Source organism: Psammomys obesus, unplaced genomic scaffold (genome assembly GCF_907164565.1).
Source record: "Psammomys obesus unplaced genomic scaffold, mPsaObe1.curated_primary_1811, whole genome shotgun sequence".
NCBI classification, from domain to species: domain Eukaryota; kingdom Metazoa; phylum Chordata; class Mammalia; order Rodentia; family Muridae; genus Psammomys; species Psammomys obesus.
The window spans coordinates 1,921,079-1,942,534 of NW_026585698.1; the positions used below are offsets into that span (position 1 = coordinate 1,921,079).

Consider the following 21,456-nt stretch of genomic DNA (forward strand, 5'->3'; position numbering starts at 1 on the left):
CCCCCCCCCCCCCCCCCCCCGCCCCCCCCCCCCCCCCCCCCCAGCATTTTCTTTCCTCTATCACTCAGCCATCTTTTCCACGAGCTCTCTTGGCCTCCTCTTCTCTCTCTCTCCTGACCCCTCATCCCCCACTTCTTCCCTCATGGCTCAGTCTCTAGTCCTCTGGCCACGTGCAGGCTGGACTCTTCCAGATGCCTTTGACTAAGCTCTCCCACATATCTACAATAAAGCTGCTCTTCTCCTCAACCATACTCATGCCCTCATTTTCATTCCGTTTTGACTCAAAGGGTCTGGAGTGAGGCTCCCAGAGCTGCTGCTGCTTATACAGTGCACACGCCATAGCAAAGCTTCGGGGATATGGGTCAGCTTTCACTCAATTCCAGGGCATGCAATCCCCATCCCTGTTGGCCAGATCAAAGGCAAAACCCGTGTGAAAAACTTATGCAGACTTCCCAGGCACTCCTGACAGTGCCACTGAATTGTTTGCTCAGCTCCTCTCTACAAAAAGTATAAAAGAGGCAGGAAAGGAGCCCTGGAAATAGAAGATGATTAAAAAAAAAAAGCCAAAATATGTAAACTATATTTCTTGGCCAAAAGAATTCTGGGCAAAGAGGTCAGTTGACGGTGGCAAGAAAAACCTGGTTGGCAGAACAGAACCTTTAATAGTGCTGGGCTGACCTGGACAGGCTTGAGCTCCCAAGCAGGGAGGTGAGGCCTGGCCTAGAACAAGAGAATGTGCCAAGTCACGCTGCGTTTGCAGGTCCTGCCCAAGCCCATTCACAGGCAAAAGGCTGGGCAGGGCTGGGTGGAGAAAACTTGACAAGAGGAAGGAATGAAAAGTCTCAGGGGTAGATGCCAAATACCTTTCATCTGGATGTGCTTCCTGATTTTGTCTCAGCAGTTGTTTAAGTCACTTAATAACAAATACAAAAGCTTTCCTGATCCAGAGGGGCATCCTGTGAGTCCCACCCCAACCTTCCGACACTGGAAATAATCTTGAGACAGGGGTGATGTTGCAGATGCTGGTGACTAAGAAAGTGTTTGAGGAGCGCATAAGAAAGTGTTTGGGTAGTGCAACAGTTAATTTTAATTGCCAACCTGATGAAACCTAGGATCAGCTGGGAAGAGAGTCTCAATGAGGGATTATCTGCATTGGTTTGAAGGAGTGTTAGTTGACAAGGAAGACCCAGTCCACCGTGGGCAGCACCACCCCCTAGGCAATGGTCCTGAACTGGTTAAGAGGAGAGAAATCAGGTTGAGCGTGCGCGCCAAGCAAGCAAGCACTCTTTCTACTGCTGACTGTGGACATGACGCTACTAGTTGTTTCAAGCTCTTGCCTATTTGTAACCTGGAATTGGCAGCTCAAATATATCCTTTCTACCCTAGGTTGCCTTTGTTAGGCTATTTCAGTTTGTTTCAGCAAGCGGAGGTGAGGACCCACATCCAAAACTGTTCTCAGATCCATACGACCTCTGCAGCACATGCATTCCTGCACACACGCACTGTACACGCATCCCAGGGGCACACACAGTCGAATGCTCTTGAGGCCTAGGCCCCTGATATGTCTGGAACGCAAGGAAACAAGCAATGGGGCTGGGGCCGCTTAAGTCAGGTGAAAGGTGCCCAGGAGCATCCTGGCCCTTCCCAGCTAGAACACGGTCAGGAGTGGAGATGGTCTCTGCCTGAGTGTACGCAGCCCTGGGGCTCTTCTACACGCCAGTCCCAGGCATCCCACTCCATCCACCCAGGACACATGACGTTTTTGTGGCCTCCTTCCTGGAGAGCTCACTGTCTGACAGGCCAATCGTAACTCAGGTGCAGCAGGATGGGGTGTTGGTACGGGAAGGGAATTCTGCAGCCTTCCTCCAATACAGAATCCTAGAGGTGGTAAATGAACGGCACCAAGAGACCAAATGTCCCCTCCTAAGGACTGAGCTGCTGAGTCTTTGTAAAACGGAAGAAGCCAGTGTTGCCTTCCTGGAGAAGCCACACGTCCAGGATACTCACCCACGATGAGTCCCACCTCACAAGTGGGTTCCTCATAGGCACAGGTCATCATGGTACCCACAGTGTCGTTGACCACAGCCACCACATCCAGGTCAAATTCCTTTGAAAAGAAAGGGGCATGGGTCCAGGGAAGGGCCAGCTTGGCCTGGCTTGAATCCTACTAGTTCATGCTCGGGTCTGGATGCTGCTGGAAAGCCGGGGTTGGTTTTCTCACTGTGTTCTGTACTCTGACACAGAATGGCAAAACCTATAGGGCCAGGGATGCTGGATGTTCGCATTCTGAGAAGCCTGGCAGTGAGTGGCTGTGTGAGCAGTTAGGAACTGCTTCCCTCGTCCCATCCCTATGAGTAATGATGTTCTTTGAGCTTATCATCCTTTTCACATTTGTGTGTGTGTGTGCACATTCGTACATCACAGCACATGAGTAAGGGTCAAAGAATAAACCACAGAAGATGATTCTGTCCGTCCTTGATGTGGGTTCTAACCAAACTCAGGCCATCAGGCTTGGTGGCAGGCTGCAGAGCCATCTCACCAGCCGAACATCACCCCTTAACGACGCAGAACTGGCAAGCGTCGAGCTAAGGCCACCAGTAACACTGGGGAACACTTCCATCACCCCAAATCCCATGCTTCTGTAGTGTTCCAATTCTTCACAAAAAAGCAAGCCTAATTTTTGTGAATCGCACCCCAAAAGGCAAAAAAACAAAAAACTTGAGTTACATCTCTTCTTTTCACCGCCTCCTTCAGTAAGGTGGCTACATCATGTCCCTCGCAGTCACTGGCCTTGAAACCCTTTGTCCACGAGATCAAGATTCCCTAAAACAAGAAAGGTACAGAAAGAGCTTGGGTGAATAAGCTAGTCAGGAGAATTTGATACTCTCCCTGAAGGGGGCTGTATAGCCAGCCCAGGCCCGGGGAGCATGGCTCTGGCAGGCCTTGCCTTTTTCCCCATTCCCTCTGCCTTGCTAAAACTGTTAGATTATATTCCTAAAGCTGGCCACCAATGTCTATTCTCTTACATGGCCACTTCCTCCTCCTGAGGCTGACTATTGAGGTCCAGGCATCAAAGTATTGGAGTCCAGCAATCAAACGCCCCTTTTGGTTCACCTAATGAACATGCCCAATCAAAACATAGCACCAAGTCCTAGCCCATTCTGATACAGGCCTCCCCCCTTTCTCTTCTTAAATATTACACTTGCAAGGTCATTGGCTGCAGTTTTTCTGTCTGAGTCAGAAAGCAGCCACTTTAACTTGTCTTCCCCTCTGTGAAAGAAAACAGGTGTGTGGGTGTGGCATGTGCCTAATCCTGAAAGGGAAGCTTCCACTGTGTGTGGGGTGGGACTGGGGGTTGGTGTCGCCTTCCCTATGGACCGCCCCCCCCCACCTTCACAGATACCTGCTTTCTAATCCCACTTCACAGATGGAAAAATCAGGGCACATAAGGTTGGTTGCTAACTGTTACTGAAGGAATGCAAGACTGTGGCAACACTAGTTATCTGCTGCTGGGGGAAAGAGCCACATGCGTGTGCATGCTCATGTGTGATTTCCTCCATTTGACATTGCTCATCTCAAGTTATTTATTCCCAGTGTTTTCATGGCTTTAGTTAACCTCCTTAGGTTGGAGTTTTCCTGATAACATCACCTTCCTTAGCTCTCTCAGTGCTGCCAATCAGGCCTTAAACCATCACCTCAGGCTCCTCCCTGGCCATGTCTCCACTTGGGCCTGCCAGTCAGGCTGAATCCGCCCCCAGTGTCGGCATAATCTTTTCCCTCTACACACAAGAGGCCTGCCCGCCCCTGACCCTTCTTGCACAGTGGCTGAGCGCTGGCACATGGGTTGGCATAGGAGATTCCTAAGGACAGAAATTGTAACTGGATGAAAAAAATAAAGTAAGGAAGAGGACATGACTACTTCTGAAGTATGGAGAGGACTTTTATTGTAGAATAAGGGAGAAAGAAGGCAAGAAGGAAGAGTCCAGGCTGAACATGGCCCAGCAGACTAAAGAGGACCATGAGAGGAGGAAAGGAGAGGGAAAGCAAGAGAGAAGTCACCAACTAAAAGAGGAGCCTGCCATAGCCAAAATGGCTGAGTTATATAGGGTTCAGGTATGGGAAAGGGAAGGGAAACCCAGGCTCTGAGATGGGCCAGTTTAGGGTAAGGGGTGGGATGAGGAAAGCTGGAAGGAGCCACATGAACTGCGTGTGACTTGTCCTGGAGTTGGGACCTAACAGTAACCCTTCCATCTGTACCCATGCCTTAGTTGCTAATGGCTCTCTCCAACAGAGCACTGGGCCAGAGCCTATGGGCATCTTGTTCCCTGCCATCCAACCAGCCAAGAAGAAAGCCACCGAGGGCTGAGGATGTAGCTAGTTGGTAGTGCTCTTGCCTAGCATGTGCAAAGCTCTGGGTCCCACCACAGCACACAAAAACACAGTGTGGTCACATGTGCCTTCAATGCCAGCATCTATGAGGTGGGGACAGTGGCAGCAAAAGGTCGTGGCTATTTGGCTACAGAGCCAGCGTGGGATAAAACAGTAGGGATAAAAAGAGAAGTGGGGCTGGGGGAGGAAGGAACGAGGTCCTGAGCTACTAAGAGGCGTGAGAAGGTCACTCTGTGTCTGGAGACCACAAGCGTTCCCAGAAGTCACTGTTTCCTGAGACAGGGTTTCTCGGTGTAGCCCTGGCTGTCCTGAAGCTCATTCTATAGAGCAGGCTGGGCTCAAACTCAGAGATCTGCCTGCCTCTGCCTAGGATCAAAAGTGTGTGCCATGGTCACCACTGTCACCACCATTAACACCACCACCACCACCACATGGTGAGATGGCTCCTTTTAACAATGACAGATGTTCCAGAGGGGGTGACCCATAAGATGTGTAAGATTGTCCCAGACACCTAAGGATAGCACCGAGGTTGGAGAAAGCCCTAGCCACATGAAGTCAGCAAGCCAGAGCTCTGCTGTCCACAGGAAAGACACTCACACAATCCAGGCTCGTCTGATTGCAGGGAAATGAGAAGGTGAAGCCCAGAGGCATCCGGGGGCCTTTGATCCCCATGTAGTCCAGGAAGTCGGAGATACAGGAGACGATGTGGTCAAACAACTTTTAAGAGAGAGAGAGAGAAAAAAAAAAAAAAAAAAAAAAAAGGATTGTCTCGGCTCTCTGTGGTTTCACACTTTAAGCATGCACACGCACGCACACACCCTTTCTTTGGGAACTTCCCAGCCATTAGAGTATCATGGGCAAGGCTGGCTCAAAGGACTGATGCTTTAGGGACACAGGGTCACAGCTACAGTGTCACAGGGCAGAAATGGCTCATCTCATAAATGCCAATGCCATTGGCCAGGTGTGTGGTGTACCTGACACACGGGGCCCACCTTACCTCTTCCCCAGTGCCTTGCATGATCTCTATAGGAATGGAGTAGATCTTGTTGTGCATTTCTACTGTTCTCTTTTTTCCACTACGGACCTTTACCAGTAGGACCCGGAAATTCGTTCCTCCAAGATCCAAAGCCAAGAAGTCACCATTCTCTGTCACAGGAAGAACACAGAGAAAGCCACAAATGGCAGAGTGCATCTTGATTCGCCAGAAGCACACAAATACCGAGGCTGGCTTCCCAGCCCACCTCCAGCAGAGACCGGCGAAGGCTGGATCGCCCAGCGGACCCACTGAGTAGTGGGCAATAGAGAATGGTAGCAGATTTATGCTACTAGATTTCTGAGTGGTTTATAATAAAGCCATATTATAAACTTTATAAGAAAGTTTTATCTTATACGCAAGTTGTGTGTTATTTGGGTCCCTGTAAGATGTGTTTTCTATCCCAGACAGTCATTATTCTGAGGATCCACCCAAGAACCTCTTCAGTATTGCCATAGAACTAGCCTCAGCAAGGGAGAGGATGTGCTCCTACCTGCCCAGGTGTGCAATGCCCCAGGGCCTGTCACCCTCACACATTCCCTGCCACAATATAAAGATGAGGACCGTGTGAATTCTCCTGTTGGACTGTCTCAGGCAGCCCAGGGGGGGCCTCAAACTCTCAGTGTAGCTGAGGTTGGCCTCAGACCCCAGAGCCTCCTGAGTACTCACAGGTGTGTGCTACTCTACCCAGCTTCCCATTTTCCAAAGAGTCTAGAAGGTCCCACTAGAAAAAATGAGCTGCTCTAAGCCTGAAACATAGACACACGCACACAGACACAGACAAGCACATGAACGCATGTGTGTGTGCGCGCCTGGCCAAAGCCACAGCATCCTTGGGAGAGTTCACCATGTCCTCTACCCATCCCCATCCCTTCTGTCCCTTCTTGGGACAGAGATGTGAAAGCCCCAGTGGGCCCTCACCAGTCCCGTCTGGGATGCTCCGGACGAAGGAAGGCAGCATCTTGACGGTAGCCTTAGAGTTCGTCTCCTTCTTCAGCCCAAATTCCATCTCAGCCCGCAGCCTCCTCTTCACCTCCAGCAGTGTCTCCTTGCTGAGGCGGAAGTTGGACAGGGTCTCCTCAATCTGCCTGTGCTGCTCAGCCAGGCGGTAGGCTACAGCGGTCACCATGGCAGCCCCCTTGCCGCTGCCGCTCTCTGAAAGGAGGAAACGCACATCGGAGTCGGGCACCAGGCGCCTCAGGGTCTTGTGGAATCGCCGGGAATACCTGAGGGAGAAGGTGGAAGTGGGTGTGCTGGACCAAGCTACCAGCTGGGGATATATGATCACTCTCCAGTCGGCATGCTTTAGTTCCAGCCTCTACTACTGTCCTTTCCTTGCACATCCTCTATGCACCCGCCATGGAAGAGCATAAGACACACACAAGGAAAAGAAAATTATCCACAACTGCCAGTAACAACAAAAACGGGGGGATATCCCATTATTTTATGAGTATTACTTTCCAAAAAAAATTTTTTTTGAGGGCCAAAACCATCTTGTGTAAAGCAGGACTGCTGCTAGCTCCATACCAACCTGAGCTACAGAGTCCGTTCCAGGCCAGCTGAGGCTATATATAGCAAGACTTTGCTTCAAATGAGTGAAACGCGGGGTGGGGGATGTTCCTGTCCTTAGCTCTATTACAGTGCACGGGAGCCAAAGGCAAGTGCTTCCAAGCCAGGTCCAAGAACAAGGGTGACTGACAAGTGACCTTCACCCAATATTGACCTTGAACTCAATGGAGACAGGTGTCTAGCTGACGGTGGCGTGCTGGGAAATGAATGGTTTAGTGAGGAGCTGGCATTAGGAATTAGCACTGAGAGAAGGCTCAATAACCCCTCTTGTTTGTTGTTTTTTTTTTTTCTTTTGTTTTTCATTTGGCTCTTCCCTTCCTTCCTAGAAGAACAGCTTAGGCCGAGTGAGACACAGAACTTGTGGTCTGCCGTATGGAAGGCCACATGCCAAAGCAAACAGGAAAAGCCGTTTTCCCAAAATACCAGCAGCAGCCATTGCCTCCAAGGCATAGGTTAAGAATGACCTTTGTTCTTTCTGAAACTCTTGTAAATGGCGTCGAGTTTCTAGTAACTCTGAAATGAAAAAACACCTGTTTATCCATGTGCTCCTGAATAGGTACACATATGCAGGTACTCATGAGCACATGAGCGGAGGCCAGGGGTTAACCTTGGGGGTCTGCCTTAACGGCTTCCCACCTTTTTAAAGACCAGGTCTCTCATGAATGTACGGCTCACCAACAGGCTAGCCTGGCTGGCCAGTGGGACCAAGGACCCTCCCATCTCTACCCTCCCCTAGGACGTGCCTTGTTGCCCCTGGCGTGGGTTCTGGGGAAGTGAATCACATGTTCAAACTTGTGTAACATGCACTTTCCTCAGTGAGTCATCACACAGGTCAAAGTTTAAAATATGAAGGTGGTGAGGGCTGGAGAGATGGCTCAGCAGTTAAAAAAAAACACTGGCTGCTCTTCCGGACGACCCGAGTTCAATTTCCAGTACCCACACAGCTGCTCAAAACTGCCTGGAACTCCAGTTCCAGGGGATCCAACAGACACACATGTAGACAAAACACTAATGTTCATAAGATAAAGATAAATTATTTTTTAAACTGTGCAGGTGCAAACAGGAGTTTTGAATATGGCTTCTGTACAGCATGGAAACCCAGCACCGCCTCCACAGCGGGCTGCACAGCACGGGATGCCCCAGCGCCACCAGACTGTACGCAGAAGACTAGCTATGGTGACAGAGCTTGTATGGTATGTATTTTACTGCCTAGACACATTCTGTTTCGTTTTGTTTTTTTAAACAGGGTCTCACTATGTAGACCAGGCTGGCCTCAAAACTCACAAGGTCTGCCTCTGCCTTCCACATGCTGGGATTAAATGAGGGGGCGCCAATGCTCATCCCTAACAAAGCTTTAATGTGACATTAAAAATCCTTAGGCTTTCTTGTCAAAAAAAAAAAAAAAAAAAAAAAAAAAAAATAGCCAGGAATTCCACAGAAACAGCCACACAGACCCGTAGTCCCAGCTATTCAACAGCTGAGGCAAAAGGATTACTTGATGCTTACGAGAACAGGAACCATTTGGCTAACATAATGAGATCCCAATTCTTAAGGGGCACAAGGATAAAGAAAGGAACGCTTAATTTTTCTCTTTCAAATAGCCTTAAAATATGAAAAATAACAAAGTAACAAAACTGCGAACTTGGAAGACAGCATCACCTGGCCAGCCTGACACTAGCCCCTCAGCACCCCAGAAGTACCGCAGTGGAAACCAGCATCTGTGCAAACGCAGGCTGAGACTCTGCAAGCGTGAGATGCAGATGCATGAACTTAGGTCCTGCCCTCACACAAACCACCAAGCCATGGTTAGAGATTGTTAAACCTCAATGACGACTTAGTTCCAGTCCTTTAAAAAGTTTTGGCTACAATTTCAACTGCCACCGAGACGTTTGACACTCAGATGAGCCAGCCTCTCCTGGTCTGTAGAGATTATTTTTAACTCCTCTTATCTCTGGCTCTCAGACAGCAAGAGCAGACATGTGCCCATTTAAAGCAGCAGTGTCTGAGGGGCTGATGGATTTTATCGAAAGCCTCTGAAACAAGAACATGCATGCCACCAGGCATGGCAGCACATGCCTATAATCCTGGCATTCTGGAGGCAGAGGCCAGAAGATCAGAAGTTCGAGGTCAGCCTCTGCTACACAGCAAGTTTGAGACCAGCCTGGGCTACAGGAGACACTGTCTCAAAACAACACCACCACCAAAACAACACACAAAACAAGCAAAAAAAAAAACAAATGCAGCCACCACGCTACACCTAACACCAAGTTTCCTTCTAATGGGGATGAAGTCCTTCCGGATAAAGTGCAGCCTGGCTGCAGACACAGTAAACCTCACAGTCCTGCCTGGAGAAGCTTTTGTCTCACCTTGAGAAATGAGAGACCAAAGTGGACTGCATGGCACTGCGTAAGAAGACACTTACGCAGTGTCTTCTTACGACACTGCGTAAGAAGTGTCGTTTGAAACGCCTCGTTTGGCGAGGCGTCCCAAACGAGCAACTCTTGCCTGGCACTACCTTACCTTCCCAAACCATGATCTGGGTGCACAAGCCTGCCCTCTGGAGAAGGGCCTCGGTCTCAGGTCCGGGAACGTGCAAATACAACATAGGGTGGACTCACTGTGGGTGTGACTTGTAGAGAGAACCGTCCACACCAACTGTGGTTCGCAGCCTGGGCGTGCTCTTGTTGTCTCGCAGGCGGTTCAGGATGGCACCGAGCGTGGCAGCCACTAGGTTGGCTGAACGGAAGGAGACAATGGTGCACACGTGCTGGACCGACACACAGTCATCATCAGACGGCTCCACTCCCAGGCGGGTTAAGATCTCCTTGGCATTATGAATACCTTCCTTATTCCTGCGAGGTGAGAGGTCAATATTTAAGAATTCAGGAGCCTATCACAGAGGGCCTCTGAAAGACTCTGCCCTGCAGACTATCAATGCAGATGCTGAGGCTCATAGCCAAACTTTGGGCATGGTGCAGGGAATCTCATGAAAGCAGGGGGAAATAGAAAGACCTGGAGGGGACAAGAGCTCCACAAGGAGAGCAACAGAACCAAAAACTCTGGGCACAGGGGTCTTTTCTGAGACTGATACTCCAACCAAGGACCATGCATGGAGATAACCTAGAACCCCTGCACAGATGTAGCCCATGGCAGTTCAGCGTCCAAGTGGGTGTCCTAGTAAGGAGAACAGGGGCTGTCTCTGACATGAACTCAGTGGCTGGCTCTTTAATCACCTCCACCTGAGGGAGGAGCAGCCTTACCAGTCCACAGAGGAAGACAACGCAGCCACTCCTGATGACACCTGATAGGCTAGGGTCAGATGGAAGGGGAGGAGGACCTCACCTATCATTGGACTGGGGGAGGGGCATAGGAGAAGAAAAGGGAGGGAAGAGGGGGGAGGGGGGCTACAGCTGGGATACAAAGTGAATAAACTGTAATTAATAAAAATAAAATAAAAAATAATTTTACAAAATCAGGGGTCAAGCCAGGCTGTGGATAGCACCAGAGTTAGGAGGCAAAGTGGGGGAAGGCAGAGCCCAGCACACAGCCTGGCATGGGAGTAGCACCATGAAATGCCTGAGGTGGGTGCTCTCGCATAAAAGATATATGGTGGAAACACTACCAGGCTAGGTATACCATGCCAGGCCTCGGAAAGGGAAGATCGCATACATGTCCTGAGGAGAAAGAGCTGTTTCTACCTGAACCTCCTCTCACGGAGGGTCTGAGTTGCTTAGCCATAATGTCCTGGTGTTTTCTGAAAAATTCCAATTTTCTGTATGTATGTTCTGTGTATCTTTTGTTGGCTTCACTCAAAGGGACGGTGCAGTTCTGTTGCTATTATACATCGTTAGTTTAAAAAAATCTCTCTCTTTCTCTGTTTCATTGTGTGTGTGTCTGGCTCTGCCTCTCTGTCTCTCTCTCTGTCTCTCTTTCATTACTGTTATGGTTCTCAATAACCAAAGACCCAGTGGCATAAATGGGCCAAGAAGAAGGCAGACATCTAAAGTTAAGTTAAGGCACACACATGGAATCTCAGTACTGGGCCTGACGGAGAATGACCCCATGACCAACTCCCAACACATGGCTTAGGCAGAGAATAAGTCCAGAAAAGCTCTCCACTCCCAGCAGCCTCTTTCTCTACAGGAAAGTTGTGCAAAGCTCCACCGGCCTGGTGTGAAGCTCCAGGACTGCTGAGAGTGCACTGCAGGTAACTCATGTGGGGTAGACGGAACACAGCCAAGCTGCCTCAGGTGCCTGCGGATGGCCTTCCATGGCTACATGAAGCCTCCAGAACCAGGACTAGAACCCAGTGGAACACAGAAGCCATGCACAACACAGAGCTCTGTTAGTTAGGTCTGGTCCTGGACTGCAGCACAGTGTGTGCCTCAGGCTGAAGGCCTGAGGTGGGGGCTCCTGGGCGGGCAGGATGTTGCTGGGTTTCATCCTTCCATGTCTATTAACCAGTGTTTCTCAAACTGGGATTTCAGGGAATATGGCTGGCCACAGGCCTTCTGTAAGAACATGTGGAAGCAGGGAGAGGGTCTGGGCTCAAAGGAAGTGGGCTAATCACAGTGATCAAGTTTCCCAGGTATTCTAATTAATGAATACTATACACTAGGATTTCCCACAGAACCATCCAGTCATTGGCTGGACAGCTCTGAGCTCCCTAGAGCAAAGTCTGGGAAAGGTACGCCATGAGGTAATGCCAAGAATCCAGGCCCAGGTTTGGTCAGTCCTGTGCTCAACGCTGAATCATCTGCTTTCTTGACCCAAATCTTAATGGGGTAGTATGCGTGCATGGGTGTGTGTGGATGTGTATGTATGTGGTGTGCTTATGTGTGGATACGTGTAGTGTGTGTGATTTGTATTGTAGGAGGTATAGGTAGTGTGTATGTGTCTGTGTGTGCTGTAAGAGGGTACTGCTTTTGAAACTACGCAAGAAAATCATCCATAAAACACTTGGGCTAAGTTTTCTTTTTAAGATTTGTTTATTTATGTTTATGAGTGTTTTGTATGCATGTATGTCTGTGTACCACATGCATGCCTGGTGCCTTCAGAGACCAGAAGAGGGTGTTGGTCGCCTGAAAATAGTGATACGTGATTGTGAGATGCTGTGTGGGTGCTGGGGACTGAACCTGCTGGGCCACCTCTCTAGCCCTCTAGGCTGCTCCTAATGATAACAGAAAGGTCATGTGGGAAGACCAGCTGGAGTGGTCACCTGGGGCTGAGGGGAAACGGGCCTGGTAGCTGGCGAGAGGTGGCAGGGCCCTGGATGGTACGTACTTTTCAATGGCGGACACGTCACTCGTGTTAAACTTGCCCCTCGTGAGCAGCTCTGGAGTGATGCGCCCTTCAAACAGGAGGCCTTCCTTGGCCATCTTCACCAGGATCAGCCGGACCAGCTCCCCCATGTACATGCCGCTCACCATCTTCTCGAACCTGCAAGAGGGAATTCCACAGGTAGTTAAGTTCCCTCTCCGGGTCAGCACTCAAGGAGGGGGCCGCAGAAAAGAAGAGGCGGCCCCGCCTGTGTCTCTCAGGTTCCCTCGTGTGACTCAACAAGGAGGAGGCACAGATACTTATTATAGACAGGGAGGCCACCTAGGAGGACACTGCAGGACAGGGACAGTCTCGGAAGGCTGCTTGGCGGTAGGGAGATACTAGGATTTAGATTAGGGGTGACAAGTGAGAAGGGCCCCACACAAACAAAATGATTGGTTTTTACACAGCTGAATGATCAACTTTTCACAGGACTGTCAGTAAATCAGAGCCATCAGGGATGGAGGGAGCCAGGGGACACCCAGCTTATAAGAGGGAAAATGTCATCTTCTGGAAGGTGGGGAGAGCTGTTCTCCGTGAGGAAGGAGGCTATTTGTGCATTTGGCCTTTGGATAAGATAGAATTTTTAAACTTTTAGTTATGTGTGTGTTATCTGTGTGCTAGCGTTTAGGTGCCCACAGGAAATGGTTGTGCCCAACACAGGTCCTCTGTGCCCTTGTTGATCACAGCCTTGGTGATTGATGGTGGTGAGGAAGACACGGATCATGAAAATGGAGATGACAGGTGTCGGGACTGAACTATGGACCCCAGTGCATGGCTGCCTGGAAGCTTCCCAATAGCATGGAGAGCTGAGGCTCACTCCACCGCAAAGCTGGAGCTCCCAGAAGTCAATTCACCTGTTCATGGAAGAACAACAGCGTATCTAGGTTTGGATCCCGTCCCTTTAGCTCTGGGGCCCTAAACCTTAACCTTTGGGACACAGGAGCTGGTTAGTAGCTCAGGGCTAACAGGATCAACTTGGGTCTCTATCTCTGATGATTTTTTTTTTGTGTGTGTGTGTGTGTGTGTGTGTGTGTGTGACTTCTTCTTTCCCTGCTTCTTCTTTCTCCTCCTCCTTCTTTGACAAATTCTCACAAAGCCAGGCTGGTCTTAAATTTGATACATAGCAGGGATGGATGACCTGTCTCCACTTCCGGAGAGCTGGGATTATAGGTGTGTGCCATGAGGTCTGGCTTATTACTTTACACTGGGGGCTATGTGCTGGACAAACACTGTTCCAGCTCTACCATATCCACAGACCACCATCTCATCCTTTGCCAGCAAACTACCAAGGCTTTGCTCTTTTGAGGAGTGTATACTCCTTCCCCACTAACTCCAGGGGGTGGGCTTTGAGGAGCTGAAGGCTCATCCCACTGCTCTGGCCAAATTCTGGAATGGGCCAATGCCACATTGAATGTGATGTGAGGTGTGACTTCATATCTGAAGCTACCTCTCAGGGTCCAAGTACCATTTTCTGTCCATTCAAGCAGAAAATTCAGCCCAGGGGCTCCGGGCACTTAATATTGTACTTGAGTCAAGATTCAGACCCAAGATCAGGGACCAGGAAAGACAGACAGGTTTAAAGAACCCTTAAACCAGACAGATCAGAGGCCTCCTCTTAAGTGTGGCTGGCCGGTTGGCACTCCCAGAGCTGGCAGTGACACAGCAAAACAATGTGTTCCAGGGAGAGTCCCCCAGCAGCCAAAGATGCTACGGGGGCCCCTGAGGTCAGGCCAGCCCTGACCCTGTCGGCACAGCACACAGCCTCCTTCCAAACACAGTCTTCATTGTTCCTGTTCTTGAGAGACGCAGGCTGGCCCATCCAGCTCCAGAGAATGGATACTCCCTGGCAGGAAAACACCATCTGTGGCCTGGCTGTTCTGCTACTGCCCAGGCTCCTGTGGGAAGAGCCCTAGGCTGGAATCCCTGAGCTGGCAGAAAGCAGGCAAAGCCTGACTACCAGGCTCCCATTAATTCTGCTGCCACTGCACCCATGCAAGCCTCAGTCTCCTCATCCGTAGGACAAGGCCTTCCTGCAAGGTTCTACAGAGGACACGTGTTCATACAGAACATGGCCATGAAATCTGGCTCCTGAGAGCTGAGGACCTTACCTCTATCTGGCACTTCCTAAGAGGTTTATTTATGCATTTGAAATGGGGCCTCACATAGCCTAGGCTGTCCTTGAACATGCTATATAGCTCACGATGACCTTGAACTTCTGTCCCTCTTCCAACTACTGAGAATGGGAATACAGTATTAATGTATCATTGTACCCAGTTGTTCACGACAACAAGCGCTCTACCAACTGAAGTACAAACTGTAAAGTGATTAAACACAGACTGTTATTTAATGTTTTTAATGATTCTATTACTTTACACGTATCGGTGTTCTGCCTGTGTATCTGTGTACCATGTGTGTGCTCGGTGCCTGTGGAGGTCAGAAAATGGAGTCAGATCCCCCTGGAACTGAAGTTAAAGATGGTTGTGAGCTGCAGTATGGATGCTGGGAATTGAAACCACATCCTCTGGAAAAACAGTCAGGGCTCTTAACCACATGGCCATTTTTTCCAGTCCTATTTTTTTTTTTTAAATTATTATTATTAAGCTGGGCATGGTGGCACATGCCTTTAATCCCAGCACTCAGGGAGTCAGAGGCAGGCAGATCTCTGTGAGTGTAAGGCCAGCCTGGTCTACAGAGTGAGTCCTGGACAGCCAGGGCTACACAGAGGAACCCTGTCTCAAAAAATAAAAAATTATTAGTGTGTGTTTGTATGTATGTGCATGTGTGTATGTGTTTATGGGCACGCATGCCATGACACACGTGGATGCCAGAGAACAACTTTGCAGTCTTGGTTCTCTCCTGCTACCTTTACACACGTTCCAGGGATCAAACTCAAGTTGCTAGGCTCATGAACTCAGCACCTTTACCCACTAGCCCACCTTGCCTTTAAAAGCCTGAACTCCACAGCTGTGTATCTAACCAAGCAAGAAGCATAGTCCAGTCACGCAAATCTGAAGTAGGGGCAGCCTGGTGGTGCATGCCTGTCACCTCAGCTACTTAGGAGGCTGAGACTAGAGGATTGTGAGTTCAAACCCAACTCAGGCCACTTAGTGAGGCTCGGTTTCAAGGCTCGGTTTCAAAATAAAGGCATTTTAAAGGGTGAAGATGTAGTTCAGAGTAATTGCCTAGCATGCCTGAGGCCCTGCGGTCCATGCCTAGTGTGACAAAAAAAAAAAAAAAAAAAAAATCGATGGGTGACACTCACAGCTGCTTCCCGGGGTTGAGGGACCCCCGGTCCAGCTCTCTGTCGAACTCTGTGCGGATGTCCTCCAGGGACCCGTCGTCCCCGAAGGCCCCCCACTCGGTGTTGATGCACATCCGGCCCTCGTCACCTTCCACCAGGTCAATGTGTCTCAGCTCCTCCATGTAGCACGCGTTGGTGCCCGTGCCTGGGGGAGACAGGGGAAGCTGTGATCACACGAGGGAGGTGAGGGCATGCTGAGCGAGGGATGGAGTGCAAAGGGCACCCTACCGATGATCAGGCCAACTTCACACTGCTGGTCGTCGTAACCGCAGGTCATCATGGTCCCCACCGTGTCATTCACCACAGCGACGATGTTGGCGTCGTAGTCCTGGAGGCCGATAATGAAGACAGGGTCACCATCAGCTCCCACATGGGTGTGAAAATCCCAACCTCAGAGGCAGCTCGGCGCACTCTGATTCTCACAAGCCACCATGCTGGTGGGTGGTTCTGCCTCTGCACAGCCAGGACTCAATTAACTGGATTAAAGAGCTGTGATTACCTTATGGAAACTGCAAGGTCCTCTTAATTATCTGGCTTAGGATTCTTTGGGGAGTGGATTTTACTCATGGAGCTACATTCCTCTGCAAACCTCCAAAGGCAGCCTAAGACCCACACGCGCGTGCAGAAGGCAGCTCTGCCATGTGCTAGTCCCTGCAGGTCACACCTGGCCAGTCTCTGCTGCAGGCCAGGTTCCTCCGAGAGGCGCTTCTGAGAGGGCCCATCTGACCTACTCCCCTGGGTTAGGATTCTGACTTGTCCCCTGACAGGGTCTTCAGACCATAGCACTTCTGTGCCCCTCCAGGCAAGGCAATGAACATTAAGCCATTTTTAAGATGGCAGTCCCCCCATACCCGACTCCTAAGCAACCCAAGAGAAATTACCCCTCGCTTCTTAATGGCTTTATCCAGCAGCTTGACCACATCCGACCCTTCCACGCCACTGGCTTTGAACCGCTTTGTCCATGTGATCAGTATAGCCTGTGGGAAAGAGTGGAGAAGTGGACTGAGGGCAGGGGGCCTTGGAACCCCAAGGCCTTGAGGGCTACTTCAAGCAGACAGCCTCAGTGACAAATAGCCTCTACCTCGTCACAATACAGATTAGAGCCAGATCTAGGCACCACCCCCATCTATCCACTTAATGGGTTTCTCTGAGGAAACTTTAAAAAAATGATTTAGTGATTTTTACTTTACGTACATTGGTAGTTTTACCTGCAGTCATGTCTGTGAGAGGGTATGCAGGAACCAGAGTTACAGACAGTTGTGAGCTGTCATGTGGGTGCTGAGAATTGAACCAGGGTCCTCTGGAAGAGCAGCCAGTGCTCTTAACCACTAAATCATCTCTCTAGCCCTTGAGGGAAATGTGAAGGAGAAAAACACAGGGTCATACTCCCCAGCTTGTATTGGGTTAAAGCAAGTGGCAAGCCAGGACCAAGAGTGCTCCTGGAAGGCAAGGCTGGGTGGACGCCAGCTCTGTAGCCAGGCCCCATTCAGGAAGAGCTGGAGAGATGGCTCAGCACCTAAGAGCACCTACTGCTCTTGAAGAGGACCTGTGTTCAGCTCTGTGCTCATACGAAATGAATATTGAGAGGGGACACAAGGAAAGCACTGGGCCTGCCAGATGGCTCAGTGGGGAGAGGTTCTTGCAGCTAACCCTGGTGAGCTGAGACAACCAACTCCCATTAAGTGTCCTCTTATCTTTACAAGTATGTGGCACAAGTGTGTGCCCCCCCTCCACACCTAACACCTGACTGATCACCTCCCCGACTTTCCAGCCAGGCCTCAGCCTCCAAGCTACGACCAGATGGGAAAGAGAAATAACAGGCTAAGAGAATTCTTGCCAGGGCTGTGGGGCTGAAGGGATCGTGTTGGCTAACGGGGCCCACGCCTTTTCGGACCTTACGTTCCCATCTGTGAAGGAACCCACCATCCGAGGGCGCCCACTGTTCACAGGAGTAGGAGCCCATCTCTGTTTGCACGTTCATGGTGCAACATCAAGCAGGAGAGACACTGACAAGGTAAAGTTCCCAGGGGCGTGTGGCAGTTGGGACTCAGCTTTTGCATTATACTTTGTATTATTTCAATGATTTTTTTACACAAGACCTTTAAAAAACATATAATAAAACTGTTCTACTCGGCTTGCTCTTTTCTCAGTGGGGAAGGCTGCTATCGAGGTTGGGGATGATGACTGCCAGGTCAATACAAGGAAGGGGGCCTTGGCCTCACACCAAGCCGTGCAGACGTTGGGCTGCTCAGGAGTGGGTGAATCCTGCCTGGTTGGGTTTGTGCTCCTTCACTCTGGAGCTCTGACTAAGCCAAACAAACACGCATAGTATCATGGGGAGAATATGGGCTGGGGTGTCACCTCATTCCTCTGAGGACCACTTTGTACACTGAGAATGAGGGTGCTGGTTTAGATTTGGGCAATGGAGGGCCCAGCCTTGAACCCTTCCCCGGTGAGGGTCAGGACTGGTAGGTAAGCCACACTTTTGGCTTCTCCTCCGCCCATAGAGCCCCACCCCCACATTTGTTCCATCCTGCAGGCTCCTGTCCCTATGAGGATGTGCCTCCTGCCACACTTTCCTTCAAAGACTGCTTTCTGGAGGCCAGGCTGTATCTCTCAGGGCCTGGCCTGCTGCCTATTAAACACTTAGTCGTCATATTGGTCAATTAGTGGCCATTTTGGTTATCAGATCAACTGCCAAGTCTCGAAGGGTAATTGACTTTTTGAGACACAGCCTCATGTGACCCACTTTGGCTCTGAACTTATTTTACAGCTGAGAATGAACTTGAGCTTCTGACCCCCCTCTCTCCATCCCATCCCCCAGGGCTGGGTTATAGCTATGTGGGTCTTACAGGCATACACCATCATACCTGGTTTATGTAAGGCTGGGGGGATCAGACCAGGGTTTCATGCATGTTTAATTTGTACTGAGCACTGAACTAAACCCAGCAATTTGGTATTCTGAGAACATATCTTTACATAACTCTTATTATAGTAAACAGAAACGTTCCATTACTAGCTATGGTTATTAATCTTTTAATGTGCTTAATGTACAAACTAAACTTTATCAGAGGTGTGAATGTATAAGAAAGAACATAGACATACATAGTTCGGCATGATCTATAGTTTTAGGTATCTCCTGGGGACTTGGGACCTTCTTCCTACAATGACCAGGCTTTGAGGAAGAGCTCAGAGAGCTACTCTAGGGATCCAAATGATCTGAACACCTTGAAGGTACTGAACTTCCAGAAATCTTGGTGTCTAGATGGGACTACCCAAGTTCCAGATGGAGAAAATCTGGCACAGGAACATCTTAGAGGGACTCAAGAAAGGGGACACACAATGCAAAGGAAGAGGTTCCCTGCTCTAGGTCCTGTCATGAAGAGTCTCTGTCATCCCATGGAGGCCTGTGCTCCCTATCCTAAAATAAGGAGCATGACCTACTGGGCTCTCCAAACCATTCCTGACGATTCTGTGAGTCAAACGTGTGCAACTGCCAGCATCAGGAGAAGCAGCCAGCAGGCAGCATGGAACCTATCAACAAAGGTACCGCCTACAAGTGCGCAAGACACCGGTGCCCAAGTACTGCAGTAAAGCCCCGTGATAAACATGCTCGGCTGTCTCCTGGGCTGCAGGTGAGCCTCAGTTTCCCCATCCGCATGTGGACGGAGAAAAGCACTTAACTCTCCGAGTATCGGGTTATGTTTTGGCTGTGAGGTGCACATGAAAACACAGCCTGGGCCCTCGGCGTGAACTGTTAGGAGTTCCTGGGGTTTGTTTATGCACAGATATGTGTGTGTGTGTGTGTGTGTGCACATGTGAGAATGTGTGTGTGTGTGAGAGGAGGTTGTTCTATCTCTCCACACAGAACAGGAAAAGTCTACATCTACTTTTCCACAGCTTTGCAGCTCTCAAAGGCAGAGGTTTACCACATGGTAGAGCTGAGTGCTCCCTTGACAAACAGACACATGAATGAACAAGCGACAAATAAGAAAGATTGTGTGAGGGCTGGAGAGGTGGCGCAGAGGGTAAGAGCCCTGACTGCTCTTCCAGAGGTCCTGAGTTTGATTCCTAGTAACCACATGGTGGCTCACAACCATCTATAATACGATCTGGTGCCCTCTCCTGCCATGCTGGTGTACATGCAGGCAGAATACTGTATACATAATAGATAAATAAACTTTAAAAAAAAAAAAAAAGAAAGAAAAGAAAGATTGTGTGACAAGTCAGTCACCTGGTGAGCCCACCTAAGAAGCCTAAGGCTTCCTCTGAGGCGGAGGACAGCCTGATTCCTGAGGCACAGTACCTGCTTCCAGGTGAACACCACCTCAACCCCAATGAAGAATTTCCCCACTCCTCTCCATAGCCATGAAGCCTTGTCCACCTTCTTTGATTTGCTCACTTATAAGAGCCTCATCAATGGCCACTTCTACCTCGTGGCTATCATAATTGGTCTCTAAAAATACACCATGAACTAAAGTAATTGAAAAAAGAAACAGGCTAGGGATACGGCTCAGCCAGTAGAGCGCTGCCCAGCATGCACTGGGTTCTGGGTTCGAGTCCTAGGACCACAGAAACCCCAGGCATGATGGTGCACATCTGTGATCCTAGTAGTACTGTAAAGGTCAAGATAGGAGGAGCATGAGTTCCAAGTTGCCCTAGGCTACCACCCAGAGGGCAGCCTGGGATACATTGGATCCTACCTCAGAAGAGGTCTGGGGTTAGGGGTGGTAGATGAATGAAGGAGAAGAAACATGGCACCACAGCCTAATGTTAATTTTGGCAAATGATTCCAAAACTAAGAGACATGGGAGTCACCCATAAGCAAAGGGAACTGAGAGCACGTGACTGCCACATTGCGAACCCCAAAGCACCCTTACCTCGTCTATTTTGGATTGCCGGCAGGGGAAAGAAAACGTGAATCCCACGGGTAAATTTTTGTCCTTGATCTTCCTTTTTTCCATGAAGTCTCCCAGGCATTCAGCAACATGATCGAAAAGCTACAGAGAACAGAGGAGAGATGTCAGGTTGGGGTGGTGGGGAGGGAACAGGACTCTGTTTCAGATCATGCTGTGCACAGGTCTCACAGAATACCTCCAGCCCTCCAAAGAAACTGGCCCCTCAGAGGTCATGACACTGGTCATCCCGGCACTGAAGGCAATTTAGAAACACAGAGAATGAGCAGAGAGTCTTCCATGACACAGTGGACAAAGGTTTCCATCAGCTGTTCAGGAGTCAACAGGCAGAGCAGAGTGAGCAGTCAACAGTGAGCAGAGTGACCTCCCCAAGCTGACCCAGTAAATCCTAGGAAATACTCAGGCAGCTCCATGGCTGAACAACCAGCAAAGCATTGTGCTTTTTTGCTTTACCTACTGAAGGAAAGATGAACCCCCTACAATGCACAAATTCTAAGTGTGGAGGACACAAGCCTCCCACCAGCGGCACCTGCCAATATCCACATCAAGAAATACCAAAGTATGGCTCAGTGGTACAGCACTGATCCCAAGGATCAACTCCCCCCACCAAAAAAAAAAAATTAACACTATCAAAACCCACACGACAGCTAGACATGGTAGCTCAGGTCTAGAATTCCGGCACTTAGGAATCTTAGGCAGGAGGACTTGCCTTGAGTTCAAGGCCAAGCTGGGCTATGGAGTGAAGCGTCTTAAACATTAACAATAAAAAAACAGGTGCCACCTTAATGGATCTGTGGTCACTCCTGCTACCCCGAGTTCTAACACGTGTGTAAATGGAAATGGGGCTGGGGAGCGCTCTGCTGTCTTTGTGCTGAGTCACCCACATAGCTTTAAGGACTGTGTTCCTCACTGTACTTCTTACTGCA

At 49.7% G+C, this 21,456-nt stretch overlaps 1 protein-coding gene across 1 annotated transcript in view; it reads right to left on the reverse strand.

The window, feature by feature from the left end:
* Hk1 (hexokinase 1) overlaps window positions 1–21,456 on the reverse strand; it is a gene marked incomplete in the record, with an annotated part of 62,779 nt that overhangs the window by 5,148 nt on the left and 36,175 nt on the right. The window contains 11 exon segments of the mRNA XM_055599003.1: window positions 2,008–2,107; window positions 2,728–2,823; window positions 4,987–5,106; window positions 5,387–5,535; window positions 6,344–6,648; window positions 9,610–9,843; window positions 12,275–12,430; window positions 15,576–15,759; window positions 15,843–15,942; window positions 16,496–16,591; window positions 20,495–20,614. Of these exon segments, the coding sequence (XP_055454978.1) occupies window positions 2,008–2,107; window positions 2,728–2,823; window positions 4,987–5,106; window positions 5,387–5,535; window positions 6,344–6,648; window positions 9,610–9,843; window positions 12,275–12,430; window positions 15,576–15,759; window positions 15,843–15,942; window positions 16,496–16,591; window positions 20,495–20,614 (1,660 nt within the window).